We start from the raw sequence: 12,382 nt of genomic DNA on the forward strand, positions 1-12,382 counted from the left end.
GGTGGTGAAGTCAGAGGGTGGAAGAGGGTGGGATAGTTCCCTGGGAAAGCCTTACTGCTAAATGATGAACTAGAACAGCTGAGCCCTCAAGGGTTAACACTTTGTTGTTAATGTAGCCTCACACTCTACAAGGTAGCACAAATGGAGGGAGGGGAGACAGCATGGCAGACAGAGACAGAGACACACACCCTGTGTGTGTGAGAGAGAGATGCGCATTTCTCCTTTAAGTAGGTTGACTCCACTCTAAGTACATTGCCTTTTTAAGTAGATCAGCAAGTTGAGACAGCAGCTGCTGCCAGCAAGCTCCCTCCGTCCTGAGCCCTGTTGTGTCCTTCCCACCCCCCCACTCTATGGAAATGGGGTAAGCGAGGGGCAGGAGCAGGAGCAGGGGGTAGGGGGACACTCTGACATTAGACCCCTGCTTCCTCCTCGGCCCCGCCACACACACAGCCAGCAGGAGGCTCCCGGGAGCAGCTCCAAGGCAGAGGGCAGGAGCAGCACACGGCAGTTGGGGGAGGGACAGCTGAACTGCCGGCAATTGATAGCCTGCTGGGCGGCTGCCGCACAGGGAACTTAGGGGAGCAGGGAGCTGATGTGGTGCTGCCGGTCCACCCTGGTTCCAAGCCCCCACTAGCTTGCTCCAACGGACTGCTCTTCCTGCAAGCAGTGGACAAAGCAGGCGGCTGCCAAACCATGTTATAAGGGAGCATTGCACAACTTTAAACGAGCATGTTCCCTAATTGATCAGCAACATAACAAAACAACATTAACCGGGATGACTTTAAGTGAGGAGTTCCTGTAATTAATTTATTGTATCAGGAATTAAATGACCACATGCTGCAGGATAACTTTGCCCATCCTCCACTACCGGGAGATGATCCCTCCTATGGGACCCCCATGCTCGGGAGTACCCAGAGCATACCCCTTAAGTACAGTCTGACACTTGGTTTTGTGGGGGCGAGGGGGAAAGGCCTGTTGTGAAGGGCAGCAGCCCTACTCGGCTCCCTCCCCCATCCTTGACACACAAGGATAACAACAGGCAGATTGTGATGCAAAGCCCACTGAAGCCAAGGCGAGTATTTCCACTGACTTCAATGGGTGCTGGACCAGGACTGCTGCAGTGCAATGTGTGAAGTACTGTCCCTTACCGTGAAGCTGTTGTTAATGTTCTTGGTGCTGGTCTCTGCCACGCTGGCGTCGGACAGGTCCACTTCATCGAAAATCAATGACTGGGGAGGCATGAGGGAAAGGGTGATATAGCAGAGACACCAGCAATGAGACAGCCTCAGCCTTCAGCCCAGTAACTGAACCCATGGAGCCTAGCTCTGCCCAGGCAGTGCGGGGAGATCCTGAGACCCATAGGCTAGGGAGACTTGCTTCACCTTAGCACCTTGGGCACTGATGGAGGGAGAAGGGCTCGCCTGTTGATCCATGGGACCCCCAAAGCAGCCAGAAGAGCAGGCTCAGGCTGCAAGGCTGTCCCTGCCTTTGCTCCCACTGCCAGAGGGGGAGATCTGGGTGGGTGGCAATCTGTCCTGCTGCCAAAAAGGGGGTAGGGTTGGATCATGAGGGACTAGTGTGCACAGGCTGCAGGATGCTCCAAGGGGCCACTTGTTCTGCTTCTGCTCAAGCTGCAGGAGGGCCAGACCCAGGCCTGGTGAAAGTGGGATCACAGTGGCCTACACCTGGCCTGCATTTGGGCTGTGGAGTCTATGTAAGGGAAAGTTCTACCTGGGCAGGCCAGTACGGTGGACCACATTTCTAAGAGTGGCCGGTCAGTGGCAGTGCCTTGATACCTAGCCACCCTGATGGGGGCATCTGGGTATCTACAGAACTGGGCACCCAAAACAACTGGCCATTTTGGACCATATAGCCTGCTGGGGCTCAGCCAGCACAACTCCACAAAGCGAGCCACTCTGTGTCAGAGCACAGCTCAGGGAATATTAATTAACTATTAGGTTACGGTGACCTGGTGGACACAATTTCCTTGACCTTCCATGTAAGGGTGAGGACCCACATGAGACTCTGTGAAGGAACATAAGTAGCCCATGGGAACGGCTTACAATGGATTCAAACCTGGTCAAAGCAATTGGAACCAGGGAGTCTCGTGAATGGATGTTCCTCAAGATGGCAGAGGCTCCTGGAGTGACCTACAGGGGATGGGACAGGGACAGATTCCCTAAGCTTTTATTCGCCATCTGGAGAAGCAGGTTGGCATGAGGGGATGCCATCCATCAATGACAATAAACTGGTCTGATCAGTAAGATCCAGATGATGATAAAGCTCACCCTTCCTTGGGGCTGTTGGTCTCTAGATCACAGAATAAGGGGCAGCAGAATAAGGATGACAGACTTCACAAAAGCAGACTAAAACTCAGAGAAGTGATAGATGAGGTCCCATGGGAAGAAAATTTAAGGGGAAAGGGAGTTCAGGAGAGCTGGCAGTTTCTCAGAGAGACATTATTAAAAGTGCAACAGCAAACTATCCTGGTGCAAAGGAAAGATAGGAAGAATAATAAGGCCAATATGGTCAGAGGCCATCAGGAGCTCTTTAGTGACACGAACATAAAAAAGGAATCCTACAAAAAGTGTAAGCATGGACAAATTGCTAAAGATGAGTACAAGAGAATAGGGCAAGCTTGTAGGGACAAAATCAGAAAGGCTAAGGCACAAAATGAGTTACACCTAGCAAGGGACATAACAGGCAATAAGAAGAGGTTCTTTAAATATATCAGGAGCAAGAGAAAGACAGAGAAAAGTGCAGGTCCTCTATTTAGCAATGAAGGGGACCTAATAACTCAAGAAAGCTGAGGTGTTTAATGCCTATTTTGCTTCAGTCATCACTAAAAAGGTTGATTGTGACCAGAGACTTAACACAATTAATATTAGCAAGGGAGAAGAAACACAAGCCAAAATATGTTACAGAAAATTTAGCTAAGTTGGATGTATTCAAATAAGCAGGGCCTGATTAAATTCATCCTAGGGTGCTTAAGGAATTAGCTGAGGCAATTTCAGAACCATTAGCAATTATCTTTGAAAACTCCTGGAGGACAGGTGAGGTCTCAAAGGACTGGAGAAGAGCAAATATAGAACCTGTCTTTAAAAAGAGGAACAAAGAGGACCCAGGGAATTATAGACCAGTCAGCCTAACTTTGATAGCAGGAAAGATACTGGAACAAATGATTAAACAATCAGTTTGTAAGCACCAGGAGGATAATAGGGTTATAAGGAATAGCCACCATGGATTTGTCAAGAACAAATCATGCCAAACCAACCTAATTTTCTTTCTTGTTTTCAGTACGGCTTTTGACACAGTCCCACAATATTCTCATTAGCAAACGAGGGAAATGTGATTTAGCTGAAATTACAAAAAGGTGGGAGCAAGATTGGTTGAGAGACCATACTCAAATGGCAGTTATCAGCGGTTTGCTGTCACACTGGGAGGGTGTATCTAGTGGGGTTCCATAAGGGTCTGTACTGGGTCCGGTACTATTCAATATTTTCACTAATATGTTGGATAACAGAGCAGAGGGTATGCTTATAAGATTTGCAGATGACACCAAGATGGGAGGGGTTGCAAGCACCTTGGAGAACAGGATTAGAATTCAGAACTACCTTGGCAAATGGGAGAATTGGTCTGAAATCATCAGGATGAAACTGAATAAAGACAAGTGCAAAGTACTACACATATAAAAGAATAAAAATAAAATGCACAACTACAAATGGGGAACACTATCTAGGTGGCAATACTGGTGAAAAGAATCTGAGAATTAGAATGGATCACAAATTGAATATGAGTCAACAATGTGGTGCAGTTGCAGAAAAAGGCTAATATTCTGGGGTGTATTATTGTTGTCTGAAGGACACGGGAGGGAACTGTCCCACTCCTGTGTGGGGGAGGGATAGCTCAGTGGTTTGAGCACTAGCCTGCTAAACCCAGGGTTGTGAGTTCAATCCTTGAGGGGGCCATTTAGGGATCTGGGGCAAAAATTGGGGATTGGTCCTGCTTTGAGCAGGGGGTTGAACTAGATGACCTCCTCAGGTCCCTTCCAACCCTGATATTCTATGATTCACTCTACTCGGCACTGGAGAGGCCTCAGCTGGAGAACTGCATCCAGTTCTGGGTGCCACACTTTAAGAAAGATGTGGACAAATCGGGGAGGGGTGCAACAAAAATGATAAAAGTTTCCAAAACCTGCCCTCTGAGGAAAGCCTGGGCATGTTCAGTCTTGAGAACAGAAGACTGAAGTGGGGACTGATCCCAGTGTTCAGATACATTCAGGGCTGTTCTAAAGAGGATGGTGATCCATTATTCTTCACATTCACTGAAGGTAGGACAAGAAGTAATCAATTTAATCTGCAGCAAGGGAGATTTAGATTAGATATTAGGAAAAGATTTCTAACTCCAAAGACATATAAGATCTGGAACAGGCATCCAAGGGAAGTTGTGGTCCCCATCTTTGGAGGTTTTTAAGACCAGGTTGGACAAACACCTATCAGGGCTGGTCTAGATTACTGGGTGCTGCCTCAGCACAGGGCGCTGCACCTGATGCTCTCTCGAGGTCCCTCCCAGCACTATGATTTACAACAGGCCAATCTGGGCGTCAATAACATTCCCTAGCAGAGAGAAAGGGCCAAGTCAGTCACCATCCAGACTCGCAGAGGACATGCTGGGAGGCCTCTTGCTGAAGATATTTAGGGTGGGCTTCTCAAATACCCAGATCCTCAAAGGTATTGAAGTGCCTAAGTCCTATGGAAATCCATGAGGAACTGGGCCTTCCCATCAGCCTAACTCTGCTCTCATTGACTCAACTGGGATCAAAGTTAGGGCTTGTGAAACTCTCCCTCCTTACAAGCAAGACTGAGCAAAGTCCTGTAGGACACACACTACAGGGAATGCTCCTTCCCCTCTCTGAATCCTCTGTCTTTCGGAGCCATCTTCTCTGTCCAGGGGAGACCCCTCCTGGGCACTAGAGAGGTCAGGAAATCACTGCTTGCTTGGTGCGCTGCACGCTCCTCTCCAATGGGTTAGTGAGTGATTGCCTGTTCCTGAGATGGGACCCAGCATTCCTGGCAGGGGCTGGCTGCCTTGCGGGGCTCTGCCAATGGGGACTGCATTCTGGCAATGTGTAGTAATAACCCAGAGTGCTGGGGTCTGAAGACAGAGTGAACCAATTAACGAGCCAGCTGTCCGTTTCAGGAGCTGGCTCACTCAGGTGCGTATACCTGCAAGCATGTGTGTGTGCACATGCCGGGGGAGGGAAATACCTGAGGTCAGTGGTTTATTAGCTCAGACAGGGTTGCCCTGATTGGATAGTCAGGGTAGCACTAGCTCCCAAGGCTGGGGGAGAAGAGATCCCCCAGATTAGGCCGCTGCTCATCCCAGATAAATGGGGTAGACCCAGGTCCAATGCCGTGTGGACAAAGGGAAGGCAAAGGGGAAGGCCAAGCCCCAGCAGCCTGTGGGCGGATGAGAGACCGAATGCATGACAGGCCCCTCCGTGCCCCATCCCCACCCGTTGGGGGCAAATCTGCTGCCGCACTGGCTAGACAGCTTTAGCTCAAGCTGTAGCAGCTCATGCTTAGAGCTCCACAAGTCTTCTGCTGAATCCCCGGGGCATAAGCCATGGCAGCCATCACACTGGCGATGCCCTGGGGCTTAAGGGAGCCTCCTCCCAAAGCTTCCCCAATGCCCAGGGGCTGCTGGGTTTATCCTACCTTGGAGTCCTTGGCATAATACAGTGTCCGGCCCCGCAGCTTAAAGTATCGCCTCTTCCACCTCTGGAAGGAGCTCGTCTGCTTCAGTAACAGTCCCTCCTTCACGCTCTTCTGCAAAGAGTCACAGGAACCCAATGAGCCTTCGCACCCCAACGCACAGCTGGCCAAAGGAACCCAAGGCCTTAACCCCTTGCATGCCAGGGCCTGGGCCATGTACAGACTGTTCCAAGGCCGAGCCTGGCACGAGCCAGCAAACCCATGAGATGCAGCCATGAAAGCACAGGGTATAGCAGGGAGAAGGGGTAACATACTAAAGAGGGCAGTGATCTGTCAGTTCATGCCCACATACGGAGCATGGCGTAACTCAGTGTTGCACAATCAAGGTCACTGGGTTTACACCCATTTCCACCAGCTGAGGATCTGGCCCATTTAATGACCTGGGATCTTAAAGAGACAGACACATTTCAGACACGTTCAAACCCAACCCGAGCCAAGTGCATGGCTCAGGAGCGCGGCACCTTCCTGAGACAGAGAATGTATCTGTGTGGCCCCTTGGTTTTGGCATGGAGGAGGCCAGTGCAGGGAGTATGGGTCTGGCAAAGTGGAGCACCACACAGGAAGATTTTTCAACCCTCCATCTTTGATGCAAACCACTTTCAGTAACAGAAAATGCACTTTGGATACAGCAGGGAGAGGCTGAGTGGGAGGGCAGGTGGTCCCACATACAGAGGATGCTTGAATTATGTGTGTTTTTAAATGCATTGGGACATTAAGGATTCAGTTAGTTAACTGTGCCATTCATGCCAGGATAAACAACCATGCAGACAAAAGCAGAGACACCCCAGGCACTCTGTGGCTGAGACCCACTTTGCAGACCCACTTGTCAATCACTGATTTACAGATTCCAAGGCCAGAAGGGCTCATTGTGATCATCCAGTTGGACCCCCCCTGTACCACACAGGCCAGAGAACTGCCCCACAATGATTCCTGGAGCACAGCTTTTAGACCAATTTCCAGTCAGGATTGAAAACTTGTCAGCCAGAGCGAATCCCCCATGACCCTCAGTAAATTGTTCCAATGGGTAATTATCTCAGTGTTAAAGATCACCCTCCCCTGAGAATAAGACCAATGTTAAGGTTTTCCATTTCCCCAGGGAGGGACTCATTTCTTTCACACACTCCCTGAGTTTTCAGTCTGTCTGTTAGATTTGCATGACTAAACCCATTGAGCCCAGTTCCCACCTTCCTCCCTCCAGGGTAAAGCAGGAATAAAGCCGGGAAGACAATGGGATGACATGGGTGTCAAAAAAGAGACAATCAGGACCGTCTTTTTTCTGCTCCATGCTTGGCCTGGCAGCATGCAAAGCCCAGAGGCAAACTGGGCCAACATGCTACATACTCTGTTAGCCCGCTTTGCTGGTATGGTCCTGGGTCTGGTCCTGAGTCAGGAAAGCCCGTGCTAAGCCCACACTTAAATGCTTTCCTGGAAATGAATGGACTCAAGCATGTGCTTAAGGGCTTTCCTGAATCAGGACCTCTGTACTTACACAAGGCTAACGGAGTCCAACACACATCTGGATTGGAACGGGTAGAATCCAAGCCCCATAATGACACGAGACTAGTGTGGAGCAGTGCAGACTGTGATACAGATAGGGTTGCCAGGAGTCCAGTTTTCGACCGGAATGCCCGGTTGAAAAGGGACCTTGGGGGCTCTGGTCAGCACTGCCAACTGAGCCGTTAAAAGTCCGGTTGGCAGCGCAGTGGGGGCCCATGTCTGCCTGCCTGCCTGCCTGCCTGCCCTAGCGTCGCGCGGCTCCTGGAAGCAGCTGACAGGTCCTTGCAACTCCAAGGCACATGGGCAGCCAGGGAGACTCCGCACACTGCCCCCACCCCGAGTGCCGGCTCTGCAGCTCCCATTGGCTGTGAACCACAACTAATGGGAGCTGCGGGGGTGGAGCCTGCGGGCACTAGGGCAGCACTGCGCAGCCCTCCTGGCCGCCCATGTGCCTAGGGGCTGCAGGGACCTGGCAGTTGCTTCCTGGGAGCCTCATAAGTGCTGCCGGGACCCTGCACCCCTCCCACCCCAGCCCCATGCCCTGATCCTGAGCCCCCTCCTACACGCCTACCCCCTGCTCTGGCCTGGAGTCCCCTCCCACACCCAAACTCCCTCCCGGACCTCGCACCCTGCACCCCAATCCCCTGCCCCAGCCCTGAGCCCCTCCCACACCACTAACCCCTCATCCTCGCCCCACACCCAAGCCCACATCCCCAGCCAGAGTCCTCATCCCCCCTCCTCCACCCCAAGCTCCTGCCCCAGCCTGGTGAGAGTGGGAGAGAGCAAGAGACAGAGGGAGGGGGGGTGGAGCGAGCGGGGGCAGGGCCTCGGCGAAGGGGTGGGATGGTGTGGGGGGAAGAGGTGTTCGGTTTTGTGCTATTAGAAAGTTGGCAACCCTACATACAGAACAGACCCCACAGAGCCCCTTAGAGAGGCAGGATGGCCCAGTGCTTAGGGCACTAGACTGGGACCCAGGAGACTTGGATTAAATTCCCTGCTCTGCCACAGCCTCCATGTGTGACCTGTGACCGTGCACAGGTCTCTCTGGGCCTAGTTCCAGCTGTGCAGTGGGGAGAGTGGCCCTGCTCTGCCTCACACAATGGAGATGGAGAGGCACTGGTAAGGGGGGCCAGATAATACCAGAGCTAGAGACCCACCATGTGAGAATACTAGGCTTGCTGCCATTTTCTGCAGCCCAAAGAAAACCACCTTTTCCCCTCTGAAAGCACAAAGGCTTTGTGAAATGAAGGCACCTACTTGCTGCAAGTCACTTCATAAGCCCATTTACTCCTCAGAGACAAAAAGGCAACCAATGTCCACAATGCAGAGGGGGCTGGTCTGACAGTAAAACACAAGAATCAAGCCTCCAATCTATTAACTAGTCAGACCTACCCACTTTGTATCTGCCCTAGATACTGAAATCTTCCATTGTTGTTTGTAGTGCTGTTGGAGCTGTGCTGGTCCCAGGCTATCAGAGAGGGAGGGGGAGAGTGATAGCTTTTATTGTACCAACCTAGAAGAGAAGGAAGGAACTCAGAATTACATCACACCTGCCTCTTCTTGTATGGAGCTCAGCCCATGACTTCTGTATTTGAGATCAATCATGTTGGCTCAGTAATGGAAAAGTTCCATTCCTTCAGTGAATCATTTATTTTATTTGCTGTTGCATAGTTCCAGTTCTTTGTTGTTAACTACATCAAATCAGATTTCCACTGAGACTGCAGCTGTACTAGCAGCCTGTGATCAGCCAAGCCCCCTGCAAACTCCTGAAATTGCTTTTGTAAAAGTTTAGAATTTCTGTACAGTCCCTTGTTGTGTGAAATGTCTGTTGTGTTTCAAACAAAGGCCTCCTGCTCAGCGCAAACAGCAGCATCCTTATGGCACTTGGATGAAAATGCAGAGACTCAATCCACTGAGTGTCTTTGGGAAGCCAGGCTATCAATCCTCTGGTATCAGTCAATCAACCAGGAGGCTGATGGCAGGGTGGAAAACATTTTGAACTTCCCCCATGTGCTATGTAAGGTGCTACTTCTTTCTTCAAGAAGGTTTCAACAGTGTGCTCACTGCACAGAAAGCAAATGCTGGAGCTGATTGCTTCTGTGAAGGTCTCTCATCTCTTTCATTTTATTTTCTCTGAGCAAAATGGCAGAGATCCTCTCATACTATACTCTGCATTTTGGGGTGCTCTCTTCAGTAACCTAGACACAATGTAGGGCAGGTTTATTTGCAGCTGTACAATCAGCATTTAGCAGCAATGCATTTTCCCCTGAATGGATACTATTATCGAGTCATTTCTCATGTCTGATCAGTCATCTTGCATGAACATGCTGATCCTCTTAGTGCTTCCTTCAGTTTTTCCCCTTTTTTTCTTCATTTGCAGCATCTGAGTCTGGAAGTTTAAATCTGTCTGGTCTGGAGGAGTTTATTTAGAGCAAAGTGCTTCGAACACTTCATTACATTCCTCATTTTGTGTGACACTGAAGGGGGCATTAATGCAAAAGAAGGTCACAACTTTAGTCTCAGGTTTTTGTCTTGATCTTTTTAGTGGTACAATCACCACTCAACAAGGGCTCAGTGGTGCACCATGCCATGTCGGGGAGCAAGAGGAACACAAGGAGACGTTGATTCCCTTGTATAAGCTATCCACAGCACTGGACCCTGCTTCTGCTGGGCTGCTGCCATTCTCCCTTCTGTGCAGATGGATTTAGAAGTGGGTGGAGCATGGCGGCCAAGCAAAGATTGCTGCCTGCCACCATGGAGCAATGACTAGGCAATAACGCTCTGGGTATGCTCTGGAGACCCCTTCCTCTGGCTGCATGGCACAGTTACTGCCCTTCCCAAGTGATCTGGGCCCTGGTTTGGGTATCAAAGCCTGTGGGCTGGCCTGTGTACAGACTTACACAGTTTCACTAAAGGGAGGTTGAACTGATTTAGCTAAATTGCATCCGATGAAGTGAGCTGTAGCTCATGAAAGCTTATGCTCAAATAAATTGGTTAGTCGCTAAGGTGCCACAAGTACTCCTTTTCTTTTTGCGAATACAGACTAACACGGCTGTTACTCTGAAACCAGTTTATCATTGTGGCTACATTTCGATGGGACAACGGCAATGAAAATGTGTCACTTACAACAGTGCTTCTCAAGCTATCTGATGTGGGGGACCAGCAATTTTTTTTTCCAATGTGTGCGCAGACCAGCAGCCGATGGCTCACGGACCGGCACTAGTCCGCAGATCACCACTTTGAGTAGCACTGACTTACAGGATCATCAGCGTTCTTCTCCAATGCCTCAATAGGCAATTTCATTCTGTGTTACCATTGATCTCCAAGAAGCTGAAGGAGCCAATTTTCTGTATCATGCACATGAACCCCTTTCTATCTCGCTGCTTAACGACTCTTGACAGTGTTTCTATTTGATCTAGATTGAAGAATGATTGATTTTTACTCCTTCAGTATGTTCACGGGCTTGTTTCCACTCCCCAGTCACTGACGACTCCGGACAATTGGATAGCTTGCTAACTGGCAGAGCTCGGACCTTTACCCTCTCTTCGTACCTCGTGTAGCTTTTTAGAATGCTTTCCATTTCCACTCACACATTGCAGTGAGAGCCAAACATCCAGAGTATCAAACATCTTCATATTATGGTCAGGTGAATAGCTCAGAATGACACACAAATTCAACAAGTCGGGGAAAACTGACCCTCCCCTCCTCCAACTCCTCACCACCACCAAAACAAAACCAAAAATACCAATACTGCCTTTTTTTTCCTGGATACAATCAAATTAGTTTCATGCAGATTTCATAAGTACACAGGATCAACATGGCACAGTACACACCTGTAACTACACCAGGCTGATACTGCACAACACAGATTCTTCAGCTACACCCAATGGATGTGGCACCAGCACCAAATGACTGACATGGCGTCATGGGCCTTAGTCTTTGGAACAGCACTGTGTCCTGCTGTTCCAGGGTCCCAGCCCCAGACACACCAATGGCACCCAGCCCCCGAGGCAGAGCACCATTCCTGACAGCATCCAGGATCCCATCTGACACCAGTGCTGATGGCCCACAGCAAAGACGGACTAGCTGCTCTAACTCTGCATTTCTTAATATTGCCCACCTGCAAAGCCCACATGGAACACCAAAGTTCAGCTGCACCTCCTTGTCCCAGTCCACACAGGGGGTATAACAGACAGCAAAGAAGCCCCCAGACAGGTGGGAGGAGGATCACAGGAGGGGTTGTGAGGGAGGCCTCCATCATAGATGGAGCGAGCGCTAAATGAGGACAGGCACATGTCCTTTGCATAGGGTCACAGCCTGTGGTGCTCTGGTTTGGAGGTCACTTAATCTTCCTATTCCATAAAACCATTTGCAGTTCCTCCCCTCCCCCCATGACTTTGGGTGAGGACAAAACCCATCAACTGCCGGTTTTCATTATTGCAGAATGAAGCAAACAAGCGATCGCTATCTGCCCGTCAAGAAATAGTCAAATCCCAGAATTCATTAGGGTCAGGTAAATTTTTCTTTTTAGTGAAATATTTATGTAAACTTTTATCCAGATAAAATGCAGCCCACAGGCTCCCAGGAAGTTGGCCCTCTGCATGGCAAATGCTGGATGCTCTTAAATTAAAGTGTTCCACATGACAAACATAGGACCATAATGTTGAATGCAAAGAGCTGCCTATGATTCACCCTCTGGTGCCTAGATTTCAAGGCAATGCCTCAAGAAAACCAGAACGCCTTCATCAGCTCTAGGCACAGTAGATGCCCAGGTTGGGGCTGTGGACTTAGCACAACACATGAGGTTTGCAAAGAGGTGGAGTGAGGATCAGGTTTTTCCAGATAACATTGCAGTTGTGCTTTGCCTCTCAGCTGTCCCCAAGTTTGCTATAACACCTTACCTTTGTTCTTTCTCGGGCAGGCACCAGCCCTGCTACCCTTTCCAAAACATAAACAAGGGAACTTGGAGTTTAAATCTGTCTTAAGAGGACCCCTTGTGAAGGGGTAGTACTAAAATGTGCTGCCAGGTGGGGAAAGCGGGGCAAACCTCCTCAGGATTCGAAACACTGCAGAAAATTCACACTGCTGGTTCGCTAAAAAGGAATTGATAC

At 49.7% G+C, this 12,382-nt stretch overlaps 1 protein-coding gene across 4 annotated transcripts in view; it reads right to left on the reverse strand.

The window, feature by feature from the left end:
* DGKK (diacylglycerol kinase kappa) overlaps positions 1 to 12,382 on the reverse strand; it is a 154,074-nt gene that overhangs the window by 62,760 nt on the left and 78,932 nt on the right. For all 4 annotated transcript variants that reach the window (XM_077825820.1, XM_077825821.1, XM_077825822.1 and 1 more), the window contains exons 2-3: positions 5,718 to 5,828; positions 1,149 to 1,229 (exon numbers count right to left, since the gene is read on the reverse strand). In XM_077825820.1, coding sequence (XP_077681946.1) covers positions 1,149 to 1,229; positions 5,718 to 5,828 — 192 coding nt within the window. The remainder of the gene's footprint in view (positions 1 to 1,148; positions 1,230 to 5,717; positions 5,829 to 12,382) is intronic.

The sequence above is a fragment of the Eretmochelys imbricata genome, chromosome 9, assembly GCF_965152235.1.
Source record: "Eretmochelys imbricata isolate rEreImb1 chromosome 9, rEreImb1.hap1, whole genome shotgun sequence".
Taxonomy (NCBI): Eukaryota; Metazoa; Chordata; order Testudines; family Cheloniidae; genus Eretmochelys; species Eretmochelys imbricata.